Here is a 25,310-nt window from a genome sequence, read left to right on the forward strand (position 1 = left end):
TTCCACTCTTTTTAAGTAAGGAAAGGCACGCACGGGCCTTAAATTGTTAAATTTGCAGCGCTTTTGGAACTTTCAGGCTGCTACTTGCAACATTTGCTGCAGAATGCTCCTTGATTTAACAGCTTTTTCAAAAGTTAAAAGTCTTTAACACCAAATGAGCTATCATTACTGTCAGCACAATGATACTAGCTAAACTCTTATTGGTCCTATAAATGGGTTCACTTAACGAAATTTTCTGGGAAAATGATTCATCGCGCTTCTCGAGAGCTGTGATTTGCATCTTTTGATTCTTTACTTCTTCAGACAATATCTCAGTTGTCTTGCTTAAATTCTCAACGACCTGTGAAAGACAATGTTAGCTTAAGAAAAAGAAATCAGTAGGAACGAAACGGGTTGTTTTATTTTTCGCTCCAATGAGGGACCAGTTATTATTTATCGCATGGGTGAAGGGAGTGGGGGTGGAGGATTTAAGGGAAGGATCACATGGTTTGTAATCGCGAAACTTATTGTCATACCAATGAACAAAGGCTGCTAGTTTCTAAAGAAACTGTTTGGGGCTGCGTCGGTGGGGGTAACGAAATAATTTGAATATATCAACAAAGTTGAAATGGTAAATTGGCCACCGTTACGATTACAAAAGCTGACGTTTCGAGCGTTAGCCCTTCGTCGGAGCGAAGGGCTAACGCTCGAAACGTCAGCTTTGATAATCGTAACGGTGGCCAATTTACCATTTTAACTTTGTTGATATATTCAATTATTGTCATACCGTTTCCTGTTTGTGTTGCATTTACGTGTTAATTTACTGTGAATGTTTGTACGTTTAATTAGTTGTATTGTCGTTGTGGTTGAGTTTTGTGCCGTTGCGTAATGTTATGTAATTTATGTCGAGTTATCAGTGTTAGGTTTTGTGTAGAAAATTTAGTCCTGTGGGTCAATCAGTTTGTGTTCACTTTTTAAGAAGCATCGCCTTCGTTCTCGTTTCTTGCCTGTACAGCTATGCAATGTTAAGGCAAATATTTTTATCTATTGTGAGTTTATTTGTAAATTTTTGTTCTATAATATATATTTTCCTACTCATGTTTAGTACCGCGGGCGTGTGGATATTTTATTAAAAAGTAAGTTAGGAGGGATCAGTCATCGTCAACAGAGTATAAAGGAGGACTATAGAAAATAGACTGTCATAAGAATATTGCAGAAACTTACTGGGAAATCAGATGAGTTTTATCGTGACAACCAAAAAATTGCTCCAGCCCTCCCCCACCCCAGCGAAATACAATGACCGGTCCTTACGTATGCTAATGGTGATAATGAAAATAATGATGAGTCTTGCTCTACATCACTAAAGTTATGAACCGATAATGTTAACATTAATTTAAAACTAATTTTAGCCTTACGAGAACTAACCTCTTGACAAGGGGATTTCGTCTTTTTGTTATGGCTTTGAGAAGTTAAACTCAGCGACCATTCATCTGCTTTGTAAGTGCCTGTAAATGACGTCGCCACACCAAACCTTTCGTATATCTTCCTATCAAAAGAAATCCAAGCATGAGTTTGTCAATTTAATCTTTTTATCAGCTTGTAGCGAGTCAATGGATCAACAAGACAATATTTTCGATGGGTTCGCGTCAGTCCGTCACATTCCAAGGAGAAGTGTCCGAAATTTATAAGGACGAAGGAACTAAAGAGGTTAGGAGATGTCACACAAACTCCTCCTTTTTGAACTGAAGATATATGTTGATAAAAAAGACATTTTTTATAATTTCTTTAGTGGTCCAGCCAATAGATTGCAGACTATACTTCTTTGTGTCATTTTACACTTGCTTAAAGGACATGTTTCACCATTTTCGATTCTCTATATATCAGTTTTCAAGGGTGTGGAAAGGCGGGGCATATTACACGCATCATGCACTTTTCTGTTTTCTTACTTGTGAAGCACTACTGTATCTCCACCGCCTGAATCACTGCCATATCCTGTTGGCCATGAGCTGATGTAACTCTTTCGTTCAATCGCATGTACTTGGTTCACGTCTCCACTTACTGAACTTTTATCCACATAGTAAGCAACCTCAAAAAAAAAAAAAAAGGAACAAAGGTATAAAGTTACTCTTCTTCTGTCCTTTTTTCAGTTTGTATATCATATTCAACTCAGCTCTTGGAGTTTTTCCTCAAAAAAAACACTTTCATGATCAATTTACAGCTTGACGAAACGACTACTAGCGAAAAGTATCCGAAGAATAGTTTTCGAGGCATTTCACGGTCATTCTGTAGGTATTGATCTCTAAGTCGAGGTCATCAAAGTTCCAACAAAAAAGTTGACAGGGTGGCAGTAGTCTCTGTTGCTTACTTACCAGTATCACCCTACTTATTGTGATGTCAGCTGGTAACTTGAGGATCCATTTAATAGGTTCGTAGCTTGCAAGTACAAGTACAAGAGGTCTGTCTGACCTTCCACCACTGAAAATGTTAACAGTAACGTCACCAGCGGTCGGGGGACGTCTGTTGATAACCTCGTAAACAGACAATACGTGTACTTCATACTGACTGGAGCTGCTGCTGCCAGGCGTGCAGCTGTAGGTAGGCTTCTGTAGCTGGTTGTTATATCGAGGTTTTCCAAGGGCTGTGTTAGCATCCACTGATATTTTGCAATCTTTTGTAGCAGCTGAGGATATATTCATAAGAACAAAAAGGACGAAACCGCATGTTGATATCGAAATAAAGTCCCGGCAAGACATGGCGAAAGAAAAGAGTTTTCACAACAACAGCAGGACAGTTGACGTTAGTTAATAAAGGTACTGAACATTCCAGTCTGCTTTGTTATCATTTAGTATCAATATGTTTATTCTAAAATGATAACATTAATGAGCGATGTTAGGCTACTTGAGACCTGAATCCCCCCCTCTTTATAAGATTATTTGAAATCAAGTAGTTTGGACGTTATCACGATTTGGCATATGCCATCCACGTTTAAATCTTCATAGTAAACAGAAATGGCAAAAAGTTTCTTACGCAAGCAAGTATGATAATCCTAGTCTTGGCCAGTGCAGACGCAGTACCCATCGATGCAGGCAGCTTTCATTTTTGTATGTTGACCAGAACAGTAATAGCCACTGGCCCACTTGTAATATTTTTGGCGATGTATATCAGTTGTGGATGAGGTAGACGGTGTGGTGGCGGTAGGTGTGGCACAGGTGATGAAAGTAGTGGCAGAGGACGGGCTGCTTTTGACGATACTAGACCCCGACACTGTTTATGAGGGAGACAAAAGCAAATAATGTATGACGTGTCCGTCCGTATCGGGTCTTTCGGGTGAAAGCGTCTTCTATTCAACAGCTCCTCCTGACCTGGAAGGCAATTCTTAAAAAGCCAAAGCCGAAACCGGGAGGATGCCAAATTTCATTTTGTTTTTTTTTGTGATCTGCTAAAGATATTTATTACACGACTCGGGCAGTCAAAGGGCCAATAACTAAAATCAACCAATCAAAATGCTCTATTGCCGGTCCAATATTCTCTAGGTATTGGACCGGGCACTGTCCCGAATGGTCCCGAGTGATACCACACTTGTGTCCCTTTGAACTTCAGTCGTATAATAAATCTCTTATAAACCAAGCTTGCTCGGGACCGTACTGGAAGAACATCGGCCCTCGGTCTTTTTTGTACGGACCTCGCTGCGCTCGGTCCGTACTGTCAAGACCTCGGGCCGAAATTTTCCAGTACGCTTGGTTAATAAGATATATATATCTTTTTCTCATTTAGGTCGAAGAATAATGTTCTCACGTGCTCAACCTCCGCCTGTTTAACTGTGCCATGTTAACCGTGAGTGATAGGTCGCAGGTTTAATTCAAAACCACACGCACAACCAAGGTTGTAAAATAACAGGTGAGGTCGGGAAGTGTAACTAAGCAACTTGTCTCATTCCGGACCATACTATTAGTGGTTCGATAGCAACTTAAAGCATTTGGTATTATAGTGTACACCTCTTTGTTTTCATATTTTTGAGAGGGAATTGGTCACGGTTGCGTTTTGGCCTGTTTCACTTGTATCTACCGTTTGTCACATATAGACTTTTAACAGCTTCTAAAGGCCGTCTTCCTGTCAACCTGCCCTAACTTTACTAATAGGATGAGCTGCCTTTCGAACTTTCAATTAGAGAATTAGCTGAAGAAATTATTGGGAATGTCAGTTTCTTTGCAGACACCGAAAAATTCATATAATTTAATTAGCGATATCCTCCGAGCCAAGCCCTCCAGGTAACCGAAAAATTGTTAACTCTTGAGTTAGGTAATGAGTTTGGTACCGTTTGAAGAGAATACTTTCAAAGACCATTTATCTGCTCTGTAAGTGCCTGCAAATGACGTCACCACGCCAAACCTTTCGTAGACCTTCCTGTTTAAAGAAATTCAATCATGGGTTTGTCAATAAAAACGCTAATATATTGTTTAATTGAGAATAATACATGGACGCGCGTACATATGAAATTTTTCCTGTTGTGCTCAACCCGATAGCTCACGAGTAAGCGCAACGAACGAGTGAGTTATCGAGTTGAACACGAGATGAGAAACTTCATATCTACGAGCAACCATCTAAAGTTCTTTTCTTTATTATTTAAACACAATATTCCTTTCAGGCAAACACACACACATATGTATATATATATATATATATATATATATATTAGTTGAAGAATCAAAGAGGACGCATCGATTCTCTTGTTACTCTGAGTTTCGCGCCGAAGCGCTCGTCAGACAGAATTTACAAGGAACATTCCATGGTATAACCCGCCGTATAACAGAAACACTAAAGCTGTTTTCCGTGAATGCCGTACGTTATATAACCCAAGAGCTTCCTATCAAGAGCCTCCTATCAGAAATAATTAACAGGCAACCAACTAGGAAAGAGAGAAGAGCCGTTTTCCCTGTCGAAAACATATGTGTTGAATCTTTAATGCAAAATCTTGTCTAAGAATCAAAATCATTACAGTCTTAGGTGAGGAAAAGCTTCCATAATCCCAACTACTCTATAGCTTGGAGCATTTTGATACTTTTTTGGATAGTATTTAGAAATTTGTAACCATTTCCAAGAGAAAACTAGAAATGAGTTGCGAGATTACTGTGAAGATTTTTTCCATAAACAAGACTATTCATCATTTCCTTTGTTCAGGAAAACGTGAAATCTTAGGCAATGTCCACAATTTTGTTTCCCACATGAGTTTTACCATATACAGATGATCACTATAGTGGCATTTTTAGATTGAATAGGAGACGTCTCGGAAATTATTGCTGATGTAATGTTTTTACTTGTTTGCACGGGTGTTATCTTGATGTTTTGATCACCTGATCTATGGAGTTCTGTAAGTTTAATTAATCCCTGATGCATTTATCTCTTTTTCCAAACAACGATAAATTAAAATTGGCATAAAAGGTCGAGCGGCGGCCTCATAGATCCGTCTCTACAAATGGAGTTCAAGTTCAAATACCTCCCTTGGACTGTAATTGAAATAGGAATAAAAGGTAAGGGACTTCTGCATCCTCAAAATAAAAACAGAAAATATCCTTTCATGTAATGCTGCATTTCAAAGTGATTTGAGTTCTCAAAGTGTTTATGGAAAGTTATTGGTCAAAAAATCACTCACTGAGAGATGTTTGCCGCCTTTGAAATCTCCCCTAGCCTATGTATTAATGCCCGCAGCCGGCGAAAAGGCGTTACGAATCAAGTTATTCGCTTTAGAAACATGATTTAAGCAGAGACTTCGTCTTTGTTTTTGTTTCTATGAAACAAATAAACTTGCTGTGATAGATTGACAGACCACGAGCACCTGTTAGTCTGAGCTTGTCCTCTAACTGTGAATTTCAACTAAAGAAGTTCTGTTAATTGCTGCTCGGCTTTTGAATCGACGGATAGCAATTAACTTGACTTTGCAACTAAGCGAAATCATCAAATTTAGTGAGGCTTACATACAATCCATTGAGAAACATGCTGAATACATCTGATCGTATTTAAAACCATCAACTCCCGGAAGACTGCCCAGTTCGTTGCTGTGCCTCTGTATGTCCAAGATCTCTCCTTCAGTCGAAGTAAGCAGTAAGCGCGGAGCGTACTTGTTAAATATTTATCATGTCTGATTGTGAGTGTTATTTCATCTTTGACAGATTTCGTTTGAAACGAAGAAGTAGTTCCGCATTTTAATGGTGTAATGCGTGTGTTTGACCATATGATTTCTTGGTCTTCTCTATGTTGCTTAGAAGGAACAGGAAAAAGCTCCTAAAACAACAGCGAACCATCTGGTTATGTTTCCGCGTCTCTGAGTTTAGCAGTACATTTATCTACCAAATTCCATCACTAACTGTTTCCTCAGTTGAGGTCAATGGATTCCAATCATTTATTCTTTTCTTAATTTTCCATTTCGGTCGTTAGAAATTTTCCGGTGGCTAATTTCGTTTCGCTTGGCGATCAGTTTATGTGACGTTCACATTGAGAACAAAATAAATAGTCGAACAGCTGCTACTATTTGTCACCTCAGTTTCAATTCATTGAAAGCATTGATAAAAATCGTGATGATATTAGAAGAAGTCTTTTGTTTAAATGTCGCTTACACAAATTCAGAATCAGATTTCAGTCAGGTAACGAAATAAAGCTGGAGAAGGGAAAATGTGAGAGGGAAACAGGTTTTGAGTTAACGCAGAGTGCGTTAATAAGAGATGTTAACATCAAGAAGAGAGATTATAAGTGGTATAATTTTGCCAGAAGTTGACCCACGACATCAGTGAAGGCTTGAAAATGTTTTCGAACAACTAAGCTATATCAATAAAATCCTTTTAAGTTCAAGTTAAGCGGTCAGACGCATTGTTTGGTTTTTGACACTTGAAATTCACCTTGAAAGATCTTCATTTTGGAAATGAATTATTTTGTCTTGAGGAAAGAAAATATTTTTCTTATTTCTTCCTTTCATGTTGCCTAAAACTCATCTTCACTTCCGAAAAAATTGAACGGTGTGATATCAAACTTTTTTCGACGATTACAGTTTTGCAATTTTGAAGAAGTGTAGGTTTTTGTAGTTCAATTTTCAACAGGTGTAAATGGCAACGCTAAAGCGTTCATTCCAATCGTTTATTTACTACATGCCTTGGTTTTTGACTCTGCAGTAATTTCTAATAAGAGAGGAAATTTGATCTCTTTACAGGAATGTCAGAGACATGAATGAAATGTTTGCAGGCGAACGGAATTTTTATGTTTTTTTCCCCTGGCAATCTAATGTTTTATTGTCTTGTCGTGGTACTGGTTGCGTGACAACATCCGGGCATGTGCTGAGAGGTCTCGGGGTTAAATTCAATGCATGACCCTCTAAGACTAAAGGTCGGCTTTGCACAATCTGTTGCTATCGTGTCATTGCATCATTCTTTGACTCGCCGGAGGAGTGAGCTTCCATCGCTCGATTTTATTAAGAGGTAAGCTCTCAGTCTTTTATCGTCTCCGGGATTTTTGACCGGTTTCATTTGCCAACTGTTTATAATCGCGTATTGCGTTTCAATTTAAATTATTCGGGATCACTTTTGCACGTATGGCTCTCAGTTGCAGGTCGTTCGTTTGCTCCCTCATCGTTATGTCCACTGGGTTCCATCGCAGTTGCAGCTCGTTCGTTTGATCCCTCATTGTTATGTCCACCGGGATTCCATCGGTCAGGCGTCTCGAATGCGATTTAAGATCCCAGTTTGACCATCGGGTCCATAGCAATTTTAAAGTTGCGGGGACTGCGTCTGTTCAGTTACGCGGTGTTGGCGGACGTGGTCGAACAGATCGCTCCAGATATTGTCATTCTCGAGATTGGAACCAACGATCTTGTGAATACAAGTCCTGAGGTCGTTGGCTCTGAGATCGAGAGTTTGGTTTGTCTTTTATTGGAGGTATACAAAGTTCGCGTCGTTTGTGTTTGCCACGTCATTCCACGTGGCTATTCACACCACGGGGCGGCCTCTTTCTTCAAGCGTGTTGCGATTCTACAACAGTATCTCGAGGTTGTCCTTTCTCCCATCCCCAATGTTTTCTGTTGGCTCCATAGCGCCTTTTCTCACCTCGGGAAAGATTTGTATTTACCCGATGGCGTTCACGTCCATCTAGTGGGTCAGTACCATTCATATCGTAGTTACAGAGGCACCATTTTGCGGGCATTGCGCTTGCTTTAAGATTTTCCTTCCACATTTTTTTGCAATTTTGGAATTTTCCTTCCTCCCACAACTCACAATAAAAGTACAGTCATGAGTTTTTACACATTAATATGGTCTTATATTTTATTGCTTCGGGGATTCGTCCTCGGTAATTTTATTTTATATTCATTTATTTCATTGTATGAGGATTCTTTCTCCACATTTTTTATTAGAGGAATCGTCCTCCTCTGTATAGATTCGTCCATTGTTTTTGCTGTGTGAGGATTCTTCGATAAACATCGCAATCGTGATCCGGCGGGAAATCTTTTCCCTTCGAATGGACATTAGTTTCTTTGACGAGTCTTGGAGTGACCGACCTGATCCGATCCTGAAAAGAAGTGATCGATTTCATCATTGAACTCAAACGTTTTACGATCCTGTTCTGTTTTCTTGTTGGTGTCTTTTACAGCCTTTTACTTGTCAAACAACGAGCGCCATTTCTCTTTGATTTGCGCCGATGTTTTGGTCGAGTCTACACCAGCGCCACTTCGCAAACTTAGAAAGTCTCCCATAATACCTTCCCACGCGCTCTTTTTTATGTAGTTGCTCTTTGTGGACTTAAAAAGATCATAATTATCTCGGTAAACAGTAATTGAGCTTCGCACTTCAACGTTTTCTCAGCTTGAGCGTTTACTTCTGTCTTAATCAGAAAATTTAGAATTGTATTTTTTAGAACATTTGTCTGCTAATGGGCACATATCTATTATCAATTCATCAATGACTTTGACATGATTTAAAAACACTTGATCATCAAATTGAAGCCCTCTTAAACATGATGTCAATTCAGTTAATATATTTTCATAGGACGTGAAAGCAAACTTGCACATCCCGATATTTTTAATATAATTCTTTAATTCCCAGAAGGTTTTTAATACTATTCCAGATCCAGACACAATACCAAGGATAATTCGGTTTAGTGTTACACCACCAACGATGGTTCCAGTAGCAACCAAAACAACAGATGTTACTTGACCAATGATATGTTTCCTATTCATGATTTTATGCATTATTTTAAATGTTCAATATTTCTTGTGATAGAATTTATATAAAGTTTTTAATTCATCGATTTGGTCTTTAGCTAGTTTGTCTGATATGTGATTCCAATTGAATATACTTCTTTGTTTCATATATATTTAGATATATTAATCTAGTTTCGTCATAATGAAATAACCGTAATTAGGCTTTCCATCTAATTCTATATGTAAGGGACTTGCATCAATTTTTAAAGTTGTGTTATTTTGAAAGTATAAATTAATGGTGAATGTTAGATTAGTCCAACCTGTAGTTTTTATAATTGGCATTTTTATATGATGAGTAGCTGTGAATGCATTTTTATTCAATTTGAAATTTAAAATCCAGCTATTGGAGAATTGAAACCATCACTGACTGTTATTGTGTATAATCCAGCATTTTTTATGATTATACCAGTTTTGTCTTTTGGATCGACTGTGAAATCTGAATCAGAACTTTGATGGACTTTGCTGGTGTGGTCTGAGGAAGTATTAATACTTGTGAAGAGTTATTATGAGCTAATAAATCTCTATACCATATTTTTTTGTTGTTTCATCTACATAATACTTTGTGACTGGGCTGGTTGGTATTTTTGGTTGACGAATCGTTAGTGGTGCATTGAAATATATAAAATCTTTATGAACTATACTATACAGTTTATCCCAAACATCTTTAACTGGAAAGTCATTGTGATAACCTTTAGAACCGTAAACAACTACCCAAATATCTAAGTTCTGATCATATACCTGACCTCATTTGTTTTTCATCACACCGTCAACCATTAAATAATTAGGTATTGCATCAGTCCATTTTGTATATGAACAATACTTCTAACATGGTTTGAAAATCGATTAATCAGTTGTCTCGAGACTGTCTCGCCAAAGCTTATAGCACTTAAACGTAATGTATTTTGATCGATCTTATTTGATTTCCACCATAATTCAATGGCAATTGTATATTCTGATTTCACGGCACTGTACATGTTAATTCCAAACCGTGATGAATAATAACCTTTATTAGTGTCCAATTTAAGTTTAAATGGTTTTACACGATTATTAAATTCATGAAAGTCACCATTATCAGCCAGTTTTTGCCCAGAAATATCATCTTCCTCCCTGAATTGACCGGGATCATACATAATATACCTGAGATCATTACTCAGTCGACTGCTAACACCACGAGAAATGTGGTCATCAACATATATTTTGGTTGAACAATCGTTGTCATCGGTTGGATCGTCAACATATTTGATTTGTTTGTTTCTTGCATTAAAATGAACCGGAGGTAGGATAGTCTGACTCTGTCTTGGTTTGATACTTGATATATCAATTTGTGAGAAATCATTGATAGTTTTTTGCAATGTTTGATACAGTGAAAATTTTGAAAGAGTGAAATATTCTGTCAAACTAATGTTGGTCCAAAGATGCCCAATTTATCACAAGACACTGATCTTATAAACATTCATTGTGATCTCATTGATCAGAGTATGGTAGATGGTCAAGAAACAGACCTAATCTACAGCTTTAGTCCAAGCGTACTCAAACCATAGCATAGTTTCACTCTTGAACCAAACAGAGTAACTTATAGTCCAGTCAACAGAAAGAGAATATCAAGAATTCGCATCTATATCACTGACGGTAAACGAAGAATCATTGAATTGAAGAAGATCTATCATCCAAAATTGGGTCATTTTGTTTATAAACATAAGGGTTCTGGTATAATATTCGATAATTTAATGAGACCAATAAAAAATGTGGCATCTGCCGTATTTAAAAATGTTGCCGAACCATTTGCTAAAAAAGTTCTTAATGGTGGTGTTTCACATACTAGAGAACGTCTTGGAAAAGCTGTTTCTCAAAACTATGGTGATTACATAATGAAAAAATTACGTGGAAATAAAAAAGGTGATTCTCAAAAATCTGGTGATTATGTCATGAAAAAATTACATGGAATTAAAAAAAACTGCACTAAAAATGTCACCAATGAATCCGATAGAGATTAAAAAAAGAGAACCAAAAAACAAGAAGAATGAATCAACAGATATGATTTTAAATCGTTTGATAAGTGAAAGTGGACGATAAAATAATCTAACTTATAATTATAATGGCATTCAGAACCAGTGATTTTGTATAACGAAATGAAATGACAAGATTTCAACTAGATGAAGTTATTCGCCTACCGGCCAATGGTCAGGCACAATCTAAAAGTGGTTATAAATTCAGCATCAACGACCGAAGTAGTTTTTTCGATTGGTATAATGCTTATTTTGAGGTCTAATTTGAGCTTCAAAAGCTTCTGATGGTACTGCTTATGGAGCAGATCGTGTGACAGTGCTTAATGGTTCTCATTCATTGATCAATCACATGACTATCAAAAGTGGAGGTAAAATCATTTACGACACTGATAATCTTAACAAAGTATTGAGTTTGAAGAATTTGCTTGAATACAATCATGATTACTCAAGAAGTGTTGCTAAAAATAGTTTTTGGTACCTTGACACAGACCACAGAATAGCTAATGCTAATCAAAACAGTGGATTTGAAGCTCGACGATTGTTAACAACTGGAAATAATAATGTCAACGTGAAGATTGCTCTCAACCGTTATTCATTTTTTGAAGAGCTTGAGGATCAAACGCGACCACCCATGCAATTACAATTTACTGTAAATATTTCAAGTGACTTAGATCTGATTCATAAAGCAGCTGCTGCTGATGATGGTCGTGTTGTTATTGATCGTTTCTATTTATGGGTTCCAAGGTTGACTCCTAAGGCCAGTCTTTATCAACAGTTTCTGTCAAAATTCGATAAAGTCAATAGATGGACTTGTAAACAAGAAATGTTTGAACAATCACCTACCACAAGGTTGACAGGAGTTTTTCAGATAAGCCCAACCATTGACAATGTAAAGCATGTTTCTGTATTTCTTCAACGTGAAAAAGATAATAATCAAGAAACGAATCTTTATGAATATGACACTTTCAATATTCATGCTGATCGAGGAAATGGCTCTTATCTTTCAACTTGTCATATAGAATATGGAGCTAATACATTTTATCCTGAAGTAGAATATGACAGTGACTCCAAAATGAATATATCTGACGATTTAATGAAATACACAATGCGGCAAAATGATTATAATTCAGGAACACAGCTTAATATGAATAATTTTGATTCTCTTTTCGGAGTTAATTATTTCGATCTAACTGCCCAACCTGAAAAGGTTACAAATGATCCTAAAAAGCTTATTTTCAGATACAAACTTAATGCACAAGAAGCAGCTGATAGTGCTTTTACAGTTAATACTGTTGTGCTATATGAGAAAGAATTGATGATAAACCAAGTTGGAAATGAATTGTTAATCGTTTAAATCAATTTCTGAGGCAGATCAGTAAGATAATTTTCCCTATTTTTATATTTTAAATACGTTTTATGATTATTTGAAATTATATAACGTATAAGATATAAGATATGACGACAAAGTTATTTAAAATTAACGTTAAACTATCACCGAGTCAGAAAAAAATCTAAGCAGAGCTTACCATAAAAGAGAAACAATCACGCTCAGATTATCAGCAAAGGCTTTAACAGGTAATGACACGCTTCATGTTTCTCAAACTGTTGCTAAACGGTTGGATAAAAATCGTAAATTAAAAAAAAGGTATGGATATAAAACTATCTGAATCAAATATTAGAAATCAAATTGGAGGAAGTCTTTTAACAGGCATTTTCAGTTTAGCAAGACCTCTGTTACCAACTATTGGAAAAACATTAGGACTTTCTACTTTAGGAGGATTAGCATCAGAAGGTGCATCTCAATTGGTTAAAGCAATTAGTGAAGAGGAAAACCTGTCAAAGAATAAGTGTCAGTCAAAAATGTAAGATATTATATTCCACCTGAAAGGTCAGAACTATTACTTCAAACAAGAGATTTATTGACAAAGAAACCAAAAAATCATGTCATAGAGGCTTTACATAATGGCCAACAAGTGATTTTAACACCAACAAAGACACAAAAAGGAGGAGCTCTTTGGACTATTCTTGCTTCAATTGGTATTCCAATGGCTATTGAAATTTTCTAGAATATGATTTCTGGAAAAGGTGCTCCAGAATTAGGTGCTCCAAGATCAGATGGTTGGGGTGCTCCAAGATTAGGTGCTCACATGCCTCAAATACCTCCTCCATTCATAGGTAATTGGCCAAATGGTCAAATTGGCAGAGGTAAAAAAAAAACCTCAAACAAAAGGACAGGGCCTTCTTCTAGGACGAAACAGTCCGTTCAACTCAATTCCAATAATAGGAGACATCTTGTAAAACCAAAATTTCATAAAACAATTCCTATGACAAATTTTGATCTTCTCAAATGGTGTGAATATCTTAAAATACCAATTAATGATGTTTTAAGCAGAGATAAAAAAATACTGTATAATCTTAAACAAGCTCTTTTCATTTACAATCTTCATCCATCATACATGTCTGGTTCACATTGGGTAACAACTTTTGTTGAAAACAATGTGATTAATTATTTTGATTCATTTGGAATGCCTCCTTTTCAAGAATTGGTTAATCATGCTAAAAATGAAAATTTAATTCTCTTATTTCAAGACAATCAAATTCAAAACATTAAAAAAATCAACTTGTGGTTATTACTGTTTGTATTTCTTGAATGAAATTAAAAAAGATAAATCATATGGAGATCTTCTTAAAGTGTTTGATATAAATGATACAATCAAAAACGAAAAATTCATTGAAAATTATTTCAGAAGAATGATATAATTTATATATATGAAGACTTACTGCGTGAAGCAGAAGAAACAAACAGAATGAGTTCGAGGAAGTGAAAAATATGAGCCAATTAAAAATGGCAGAATGATGTTAAAGTATACTTGTGCTGAATGTGGTATAACTAAAACTAAATTCGTTAAAAATACCTAAATTAAACGAGGCTTACCTGTAAGGTGAAGTTTGATTGGGATTCTGTGAGTCATTTCTCGGGAGCGAAGGAGTCATGTGAGAAGGCGCACGAGCCTGGGAAGATCAGTCTTTAACAGATGTGAGCACTTACACCCAGTCATGGGCGGGTTAATAACACATGGGTGGGCACATGACTCCTTCGCTCCCGACCAATGACTCACAGAATCCCAATCAAACTTCACCTTACAGGTAAGCCTCGTTTAATTTAGGTATTCTGTTTCGTCATTGGTCATTGGTCGCTGCGGAGTCACGTGAGATTTTAAAGCAGTGTGAGTGCGAACTCAAACATAACAATGATTTATAGCAATATGAACCTGCTTTAATAACATTCTCTCTTAGCCATCAAAACATACAAATATAAGACACTATCTTAGGTGTCCCTACATTCAGCTTTAAGGAGCTCAGTTCCGAAATTCTCTCGAGGTTCCACTGGTTTGTTGTAAAACTTAGTAAATGTGGACTCCTGGGACCACCCCGCACTTTTCATAATTGTGGCGATAGATATGCTGTTTGCTTTTGCTGCAGATGTAGATGCTAATCGAGTGCTGTGTGCACTGTACTTCGAAGTGTCAATTCCAGCATCAACCAGTGTAACCTTAATCCATCTGCTTATTGTATCAGGGGAAACAGCTTTATAAGGCTTAGAGTAACTAATAAGAAGCTGCTTTACATTACCTCGAAGAGTTTCTGTGTGCTTCAGATATTGCTGAAGATGCTTTACAATACAAAGACTTACATCTGGTGCATATGCCTGAAACTCAATACAAGCTAAATGTTTACCTGGTCTGGAAGTTTTTAACAATGAGTTAATGGAAAACACAGCCTTTTCAGAACTTATTTGCATATAATCAATTGATAATGTGTGCAGAGTCTGGCGACGCTGTCCCGAAAGCAACGCCATCAACATAACCACTTCCAAAGTCAAGTTCTTAAAACTAAGTTTCACAGGTGGCCCAAGTTTAGCTAGATAGTCTAATACCACCGTGACATCCCAAGTTTCTTGGTACCTTGGGAGAGAGGGTCTGCACTCAAAAAGTCCTTTGAGGAAACGACAGACTAGGGGATGCTGTCCAAAAGTGTAATGCTCTGATGTAGAACAAACAGTAGACAAAGCACACCGTGCAGTGTTGAGGGCACTGTATCCAATCCCTGTGTGGTAAAGTTCTGCCAAGAAACTAATCCCATGTTCTATAGTTGCTGAAAAGGGATTAATCTTCCTTTGACAACAGTATTGTTCCCATTTAGTGATGAATGTTTTATATTGTTGTTTGGTGCCCTTTCTCCAAGACTGTAGGATGAGTGAGGTAACTGATTCCGATAGCCCTCTGCCTTCAAGTGATTTCCTGACAAGTGTCATATCAGAAGTGTGAGCTTCTGTTATAGTAGATGCACCAAGTCTGGCTGTTGAGGTAGAAATAAGGTGTGTTTCTTCTTGGGGAGCACAAGGGGTTCCTGAACCAACAGTCTCATCACCAATGGCCACCATGGCTGAGTTGGCCAGCACGGCACAACTAACAGTCCTGTGGTCTACTCTGCTTGAATTTTCTGTAACACTTTTGGGATGATACTAAAAAGGAAGAAAGGCGTAAAAAACACAAGGTTTCTAAGAAATTGAAAAGGCATTAATAGCCATTGCTTCAGGGTCTGGTTGGTAGGCAACAAATGGTCTTAGCTGGTAATTAAGCCTAGATGCAAATAGGTCAATCTGAGGCTCAACATGAAGTTTCTTAACGGCTGCGTGAAAAATTTTTCTGTCTAGAGTTCATTCAGTTTCTTTCCTAGATTTCCTGGACTCTGCATCAGCTAGTGTATTCTCTTTCCCTGGGATATGACTTGTGGTTAACCACATGTTATTGTCAAGGCACCACTCCCAGAGCGTACGGGTTAAATCATTTCGCTTTATGGAATGGCTTGTGCCCATTTTACCTAACTCTGACACAGCAGTCATATTATCAATTCGTACAAGTGCATGCTTTCCTGATAACTCTATATAAAATGCCTTGAGAGAAAATAGCACTGCAAGCATTTCAAGATAATTTATGTGATTAGAGGCCTCTTCTGGAGTCCAAGGTCCCCCAATCTTTGCATTATTGAGTACTCCTCCCCAGCTCTCTTTACTTGCATCTGTGTATAAAGTGGCCTCTGGCTGAGGAAGGCTTATAGGGTTGTATAATGACCTTGTTGAGTTTATGCACCACTGCAAATCACTGCAAGACAACTCAGACAGTTGCATAAATGCATCAAAGTTGACCTTGTTTGGGCCCAAGGCCTCAGTTTTGTCCAAGTCCAGTGACCTAAAATGTAAAGGCCCTAGCCTTGCTGCTGGAAAACTTGATATGAGGAACCCAAGGGTTGAGGCCATCTCTCTTACTGTAGGGTGCGGACACTCCAACAGCCCTTGACAGGTATGAATGATCTTTTCGGTCTTCTCAGAAGTTGGATAAACTTTCATTGTGATTGAGTCAATGATAAACCCCATGAAGGTGATTCGATGTTGTGGAACAAAGGACGACTTTTCAGGGTGGACAGTAAACCCAAGGGAATCAAATAATCTGACAGTATCCCAAACATTTCTTTCACAGTCATCATAGTCATCACCCTGGAGATATGAGTCATCGATATGACTTGCTGAAAGGTGTCCCAGCTGTCTCAAATGTGAATATACTGGTTTTAATAATTTAGTAAACTTCCTGGGGCAAAATGCCAATCCATTTGGAAAGCAAACATATTTATACAGTTTTCCACGCCACTGAAACTTCAGGTATTTTTGGTCTGCAGTGGCAATAGGCACAGAATAATATGCATCCTTTAAATCTATGGATGCCCTAAAGCACCCAGGTTTTACCATTTGTAAAACAGTATTAAGTGAGTCCATTTTCAAATGGTGGTATTGTACATGAATGTTTAAACACTTGAGATTTAAAATTACTCTGAAAGAACCATCTTTTTTGGCCCTAGTGAAAATAGGAGAGATATATTCCCCTTTTTCATGGCTACTTGGGGTAATAACACCCTTAGCAAGGAGTTCAGCTATTTCAGTATCAATGACATGTTGTTTGTCTAAATCAAGGATTTTCTTCTCTTTGGGGACTACTCTTTGATATGGAGTTCTGGTAAACTCGATTGGCTGGCCTAGTATCATTTGCAATATCTCAGGGTCTGAGGTTAAGGCCTGCCTCTGATAATAATATTCTCCCAGCCCCCCTGCTTTAAAGCAGTGCGCCTTGTGCTCAAGGAACTGTAACATATTTACCTTGTTTGTTGGGATATCAGAGCATTTCACTGGCTGGATTTCTTCTCGGTTGCCCGTGGTTTGTAGGAATTGTGGTTGTGTGGCCGGTAAGATCGGCCCCTCTTCCCTAAAAAAGGCTTTCCATTTGAGTGAGAAGATTTGCCCTTTCAGCCATCGCTATGGTTGCGATAATATGGCTTTGTAGTAGTCGCATGGCCAATTTTGTTAGTTGCTTTGATATTGTTGAGCTGAGATTGCAGCTCATCTCCAAACAATAAACCCGTGATGGGTACTTGAGAGCCACACAACGAGGAATATTCGTTATTTAAGTTTGGTTTGATGACGTCGCGTCGACGATATGATAGGTCCATGTTTACATGGCCTAACAATGCCAGAGCGTCAGCATTATGCGTGATTAATTTCCCCAATTTCTCAGTAAGAGCCGACGCTGAAGTCTTCTCAGGATCTGCACGGATAGCCAACAGTGTGTCAGTCGACTTAGCGATTGCACTACCGACTTTGACAAGTACTTTCTGCATGTTGACAAGGCGTAAATCTGCGCTGCTGGTCACGTGCTTCAGCTTATTCCAGATCTCGGGGTTGACCTTTGGCACAGTTAATTTCTCGCAATTATCGGGTCGATTGTATTTCGCCAATTTTCCTTTTAATTTGGCTTCCTCTAACTTAGAACCCCATCGCTTATTGACAATATCCGCCAATTTCTGAGCGACTTTTGGGTCAGTTTGCTCATCCGACTCTAAGTCTTGAGCAATTTCATTGAGCAATGCGTCAGAGCTGCCCAGTTTTGGCGGGTCGCCATTGGGTGGGAAATTAAGTTCCTCAGAATCTGACTTCTCAGGGTCGGAATCTCCACTATCACTCCTGGTATTAGTTGTAGGAGATGTTCTCCTCTTTTTTGATGGTGTAGCATGGTCTTCTAGTGCGCCAGCTAACAGTTTCATTGCGTTTTCCATGGACGGCATGGTAGAACTAATTTGGGTCATGGCCGACAATACATCAGCAAGCACTTTGTCTGTACCCCGATGCGAAAAATTCGCTGTCTCGTTTTCTTCAGAAAGTAAATTTTCTTCTTCTACCGGTGAAAGGGGGTCCCTTCCACTCATATTTTCGGCAGTCATCTAGTTTTCTCAGTGTTGAGCAAACATCGTCCGACCTTCCCAAGGGATCGTACACAACTGATCTTCCCAGGCTTGTGCGCCTTCTCACGTGACTCCGTAGCGACCAATGACCAATGACGAAACAGAATCATTAAGTTGCATAGATAATATAACATATTTACGTATGAAGACGTATTGTGTAAAGCATAAAAAAGTTACAGAATGTGCCCCTGGAAGTGAAAGATATGAACTAGCTAAAAATGGTAGATTGATGTTAAAGTGCACTTGTGCTGAATGTGGTATAACCAAAACTAACTTCATTACAAATAAATCAGGTGGAGCATTGTTTGATGTAGGAAACATTCATTGAAGTTGGTGAAATGGTTCTAAAAGGATTAGACAACAGTGGAGCTTATCTTGCTCGAAAAGGTGCTGCAAAAGCTATCAAATCAGATTATGTTAAGAATAAAATAAAAAAACAGCAAATAAATATCTTGATCTAGCGCTTGACAGCTTTAAAAATGATTTGAGTAAAAAGATAAGTGGTGGTAATATTGATTATTCACAATGGTATCCAATGGAAATGTATTCACCTCAAGGTGTTTATGATCCAACTAATCCACTTTACAAAGGAGGTAAAATCGATATTCAGAAAGCAATTGGTAAGTTACCAAAAATTAAAAAGGACGATGGACTCCTTTTCAATATAAATATATGGGACCTTGCAATCCACTCGATCAACAATTAGTTTATGATAAAAACACTGGTTAGGTTACAAAATGGAATGTTAAGCCTTATGACAAAGTGGATGAAATAGCCGCTTATCATGATATATGTTATGATATGGGAAGAAACAAAGGTGACTGTGATCGTCAAATGGTTAACTCATTAGATCAAAGACCTTATAGAGAGATGCCAGAATGGGGACAAACAGCTCGATTCTTGATCAATACCAAACAAAAATTAGGTCTCGGTGTAAAAAAAAAAGAAGTCAAAAAACGGAAAAAGCCGTCGAGTGAAGTAAATTGGAAAGTGAAATTAGCAGATGGATTACATAAACCAATCAAGCGTAACTTTACTCGGGGCGTATAATCGTGAATCACATCGATGAAATTTGGGCAGCAGACTTGGTTGAAATGCAGAAATTCAGTAAATGGAATTAAGGTTATCGATATCTTTTTATGGTTATTGATGCATTCAGTAAATATGGTTGGATTAAACCCTTGAAAGATGAAAAGGGTGAATCCATAAGCCAAGCATTTAAAACCATATTTAAAGAAGGAGGAAAGCCAGAGTTCTTGTGGACTGACAAAGGTAAGGAATTTTATAATAAACATGTTGAAGAATTGTTGAATAAAAATGATGTCAAATTATATTCAACTTAAAACGAAGAGAAATCATATGTTGTCGAACGTGGAATAGAACGATTAAAAACAAAATGTGGAAACAATTCACTATCCAAGGTAACACTCAATATCTCGGCATTTTACCAAAAATACTAGGTCAATAAAATAGTACCAAATACAATTCAATTAAAATGACTCCTGTCGAAACCCCTGATGAAAAGAATGATGGAATGGTTTATTTCAACCTATATGGTGATATCAATTCATTTAAACAAAAACCTGAATACAAAATTGGTGATAAGGTTCGTATATCAAAATACAAAAGACAGTTGTTTGATAAAGGCTATACACCAAATTGGACAGAAGAGATATTCACTATTGATAAAATACAATACACGGATTTAATTACCTGTCAATTACGGGATTTGAATAATGAAAAAATTAAAGGAAGTTTCTATTAGCTTGAAGTATTGAAAACTAAACAAGAAATATTTAGAATTGATAAAGTTGTAAAGAGAGATTACAAAAATTAAAAGGCCCTGCTTAAATAGAAAGGTTATGATGATGATTTCAACAGCTGGATTCCTCTAAAGGATTTACAAGCTATTTAAAAAATTAAAATATATTTTAAATATATAGCAATGGAAATGACCTCCCGTAATTTTAATAATTCACAAATTGGATGGATTCAAGTTCTAATTGATGAAAAAAATAATCCTTGGTTTGTTGGTAAAGATATTTGTGATGTTCTAGGGTATCAAAATTAAAAAGAAACATGTCGATGAAGATGATAAATTGAAAAAAACCATCCTTAGAGCAAAGGTATCAAATCGATACCTTTTACCTGAGACTAGTAAAAATGAACAAAATAAAAAAATTAAATTAATTAATGAATCAGGTTTTTATACTTTGATTTTACGAAGTGAAAAAGATGAAGCTAAAAAATTCAAAAAATGGATCACAAGTGAAGTAGTTCCATCAATTAGAAAAACCGGTCGATATAAAATGTTCAACAAAGAAAACAAAAATATGATCATGAAAGACAGTGAAAAGACACTTCATTACAAAGTTATCGGTCTTATAAAAAAGTATTATGAAGACTCATGTACAATAATTCCCGGCTTAGGTGAATTACAAGATACCTCATCTAAATAAATTGATGCTTTCAATAAAGGATACACAGCTGGCCAGCCTGATATTTTATCATTGTTTGCTAATAAAATATTTGGTATTGAATTAAAACAACCAACTAGAATATTTCAAATAAGTAAAAAACAAAAAGAGACAATGGAAAAATATAAAAAACTAAAAATCAAAACTTTGATATCCTCAGATTATGATGAAATCGTAAACTAGATTGTTTTATTCTTTGCAAAATTATATTTTTATTTCTTCATATAATTATTTTGTCCTCTTCAATTTTGATTTTTAGCATATTCTAAGTCATAATAACTCGACTCTTTCATAAAATCATCCATTAAATCATTCATTGCTGAATTACCTTCACAATTTAACAATACTTCAATTCTTAACCTGATTTCCTTTATACTAGCATTTAATTCCTTACATTCCTTTCTTTCAATTCGTAACAATTCATTTTTCAGTCTCAATTCTAAATCAAGAAAACGGATTAATTCTTTCTTTTCTTCTTCTGTTATGTCCATCTATATATTTACTTACAAAAAAATTTTAAATAGTTTTTTTCATTTCTTCACACAAATCCATCTCTTTACTCATTTTAGTAATTTCTGATTTACGTCTAATCCAAGTTTTTTTTCAAGTTCAAGTCTAAAACTTAATTTAAATATTAAATTTTCTTTGAAATCACTTTTGCATTTTATTAAGAAATCAAGTTTTGATTTTTTAAGTTTCATCCAGCTATATAAATCTTTGCATTTATTTTATTTCACCTCTATCAATTTACTTAAAATCGTTATTTCAGAATCTATATTACAAAGCAATACTTCAGTCATTTGTATCTATATATATGATGTACAGAAAAAATATTTCTTTATATATTTTAATTAAATCTCCAATCATAATAATGTTTATGAGCTTTGTTGTTTATGTTTTTTGAAAGATCTAAAATACACATTCCAACATAAGCAGGCCTATTTAAATTTAATGTTTCTTTTATCTTATGCACGGCAACTAAACTTTCATTAAATGATTTACTTGATACAAAACTTGGTTTAGAGACTAATTTTCTCAGTTTTTTTCTATCTTTAACTAATCTCACATCGAGACGATTTCTCCACTTCTCCATTGTCTTTCCGAATACAGAATTATTCTTAAATTTGAAAAACTTTCTCAAAAGCATTTTTAGCTTGAGTTCTCTTTTGTGTATTAAAATCAATATATATTTTCAACCATGGTGATTTGTTTGAATTCAAGTGCTCTGTGTACCTTTTTTAATTTCATTCCAAGTTGTGTATCTAAATTTAAATTTTGATGATGTAAAACGTATTTCTCTTTGTTCGACAGTGTGAGGATCAGTTTTGATACTAATCCTGTTGATATATTGAGTTTCTCAGCCATTTTTTTTTACAATAATCTGAAAGCATTTCTGATTTGACTGTCATTTTCTCATGCCCGAGTGGATAATCATTATGTAAATCATGTAATTCATCAGGATATTCTAAATCAACTTCTAAAATCAATCCTTTCGACTTGTTTCATAATAAGCACCAGTATTTGTTTCATTCAATTTCTTTTCTGAAAGCCATTTAAATCCTCCTGTGGGTAGATCTCGTGTCATTGCCCAACCGTATAAATTATTAGCGTCAAGATACGTAATATATTTTGATTCATCATTTTCATCATAATCTTTCATATTTTTATTATTCGCTTTAGAATAAAGATTTGCAATGTAACTCATTCCACCTCTCATTCCTTTTTCAATGAATTGATACATATCAATTTTAGTCATTAATTCAATTTTAATATTTTTCATTTTTAACATTGCGTCCCAAGATAAGCCAGGACTTGTAAAATAATGGCATGGGTCTAATTTATAACATTGAGGAGAAGTTTTTCTGAAATTTTCAAAAACATCAGCCAACAACAATATGTCAGACTTCAAGTACAGATAATGATATTCTCCCATTGATTTGAACTTTAAAGTTTCCCACACAGTTTGAGCATGTTTATATTCATCATGAGAGATATGTTCATTATTCAGTATGATGTAAAATTCATCTTTAGTAGGTGAATTTGTCTCATTGAATTTTTCAAAACTATCCATGGGATCATAAGAATACACACCTTTTTTAGTCATCAAATCAAATTTCTCATTCTTAAATTGCTCTAATGTATATTTAAAAGATTCTTTGGGAAGGTTATTCACTTACTTATCAAGACTTTAGCTGATAAATTGAAAGCTATCAATGAATTTGAGATGATTTCCAAGCATGAAAGTCATATATTTTTCTAAGTTATTTGGAATAGCATTTATATTCGTTAGACACTCTTCTCCTTTTTTAATTGTGTATTTATTGTTCTTAACAATTTCACCAATCTCTTGCATTATAAAATGAGAATCATATCCTCTCAAATTATGAAAGACTACAGGTATTTTCTCATTTATATGAAAATTAATATTACAATCTTGGTGTGCAGAACCTCTGTACGAACCAGTCACGTGACAATAATCTCTCACGCGAGTATCTTTTTCAGTATATGTCTTTTCACAGATACGACATTTATCGGCATTTTTAAATTGCTCTTCATCCTCTTTTCTCATTTTTAGTGTTTTGTTGAATTTTGATTCGATGACACTCTTGCAATATTTTATTTCTTCCATCATTTTTTCCACAAATTTATAAACAGCTTTTTCACCCCGATATGTTTTAATTGGTTTTGTGTATTTATCATCATAACAACAAACAATTTTATAACCTATAATGAGTAAAAGATTTTTTATCAGAAGGCTTATATCCATGAATTTTCTCTGTAATAGCTTCAAAGTCAGCATAATTAACAAATGGAACTGGTAATTGTTTATGATAATTATTAAATTTCAATTTTACTGTCTTTAGTTGGCATTTTAACAGCCTGAGCTCCATTTATATTAAGACGATTATCTTTATGATCATTTAAAACTCTTTCAGAACTGAAATATTGAAAAAAATAATAACAAAAATGCTTTATACTATTATGTTTTGTTATATCACACATAAATCTGTTGAAATCTTTTATTAAAACATAATGTGAATCGTGTTCATTTGTTATCAATACAAGATTCAAATGATCTTCATTTCTTTCTTTACTAACATAAAGGGATATCTTGTTGATTGTCACATCCAAATGCATTTACGTTTATTTTACTTTGCTTTTCTATTTTATTTATTCGACTTAGTTTGACTGGAAATTCAATTCCTGAATAATTTAATTGCTCAACAAACTCTTTATCAACTTTTTTAATCCTTTGGGGATACTTTTCTTGTGGATTCAAATGTGGAATATGACACCAACGAAAACATTCATTATCCTTGTTTTGTAAATTATTCAGAAGTTTTTTAGGATTCTTTAATTCTGGTGGTAATTCAATATAAGATGAACCTTTTGTTGGATTATAATAATTAAAATTTAAATAATGCTTATCAACTGAGTCAATAATCCAACCAGATCCTTCTGAAATCCATTTTGCTATTTTATTTAATAATTCTTGCTCTGTCGATTATAAAGATTTTACTATGTTTATTTCATTTGCTATTGTTTGAGGTTTACTATTGAAATATACTTCTTAAATTTGATGTTCACCATTAGGATTGACTTTTTCAAAAGTTATATTTAATGATTCAACTAATTTTATTCCTTTCATTTCTTTTAATACTTTTTCAATAGACTTTCATGTAACTACTCTTGTGCTTTTCATTTGAATTAATGGATCTTTTTCATCTTTAATATTTATTTCATACGATCTCGTATATACTTTCAAAGCTCTGTTTGTTTCAATTACTTTGGTAAGCTTTTTTGTTCTTGGTGGTGGAACAGGTTTGCCCATTTTTTTTCTTTTGTCTTTATACTTTTTAATATTCTCTGATAGTCCGCAAACGCTTGTTTTTATTTTTGGTTTATTGACTGGAATTATTAAAGGTTCTGTCATTTCTTTTTTGATTTTTTTTCTTTATGATCTTGAACCATTTTTTTAATATTTTTAAACACAGGAGCAAATTTAAACGTACCATGTTATGTTTCAGGTTGATATTTTTTAAAAGGTGTTTGATTAAGTATAATTTCAATTAGTTGATCTTGGGAAAGATTTTCTAAATTTTGTCTATTCATATTATCTATACTATATGTAAATATTTTTTTTGATCCAGAATCACTCTCCATAATTTTATTACGTGGTTTTTCTTTAAGTATTTTATCAATTTTTTTGTAATTTTCTTTATTCATACGATATATAAAATTTGAGAAATACGCCTTAAT

General features: G+C 35.4%; 1 protein-coding gene, 1 long non-coding RNA gene and 2 pseudogenes across 3 annotated transcripts in view; 2 read left to right on the plus strand and 2 right to left on the minus strand.

The window, feature by feature from the left end:
- Nucleotides 1–127: 127 nt before the first annotated feature.
- LOC148723231 (uncharacterized) overlaps nt 128–25,310 on the minus strand; it is an 87,930-nt pseudogene continuing 62,747 nt past the window's right edge. Inside the window, exons 16-21 of the transcript XR_015992062.1 lie at nt 4,295–4,383; nt 3,007–3,243; nt 2,349–2,659; nt 1,926–2,065; nt 1,405–1,525; nt 128–340 (exon numbers count right to left, since the gene is read on the minus strand). The product of XR_015992062.1 is annotated as an uncharacterized LOC148723231 (transcript). The remainder of the gene's footprint in view (nt 341–1,404; nt 1,526–1,925; nt 2,066–2,348; nt 2,660–3,006; nt 3,244–4,294; nt 4,384–25,310) is intronic.
- Nucleotides 5,705–9,722, plus strand: LOC148723232 (uncharacterized). The gene is made up of 3 exons (XR_015991906.1): nt 5,705–6,071; nt 7,178–7,442; nt 8,372–9,722. It is a non-coding gene; the product is annotated as an uncharacterized LOC148723232 (long non-coding RNA).
- Nucleotides 11,313–13,057, plus strand: LOC148723233 (uncharacterized; annotated as a pseudogene).
- LOC148723234 (uncharacterized) lies at nt 14,479–17,814 on the minus strand. Its single transcript, XM_088733930.1, has 2 exons — nt 17,435–17,814; nt 14,479–15,748 (listed from the first exon to the last, which is right to left on the minus strand). Exon 2 carries the CDS (start codon nt 15,665–15,667, stop codon nt 14,552–14,554), a length of 1,116 nt encoding a protein of 371 aa, XP_088590056.1. The 5' UTR covers nt 15,668–15,748; nt 17,435–17,814; the 3' UTR covers nt 14,479–14,551.

Source organism: Stylophora pistillata, chromosome 9 (assembly GCF_964205215.1).
Source record: "Stylophora pistillata chromosome 9, jaStyPist1.2, whole genome shotgun sequence".
Classification (NCBI taxonomy): domain Eukaryota; kingdom Metazoa; phylum Cnidaria; class Anthozoa; order Scleractinia; family Pocilloporidae; genus Stylophora; species Stylophora pistillata.

Excerpts from the sequence above, each read along its gene's own strand:
- LOC148723234 (XM_088733930.1), bottom strand. The coding sequence starts at position 15,667 with ATGGTGGCCATTGGTGATGAGACTGTTGGTTCAGGAACCCCTTGTGCT.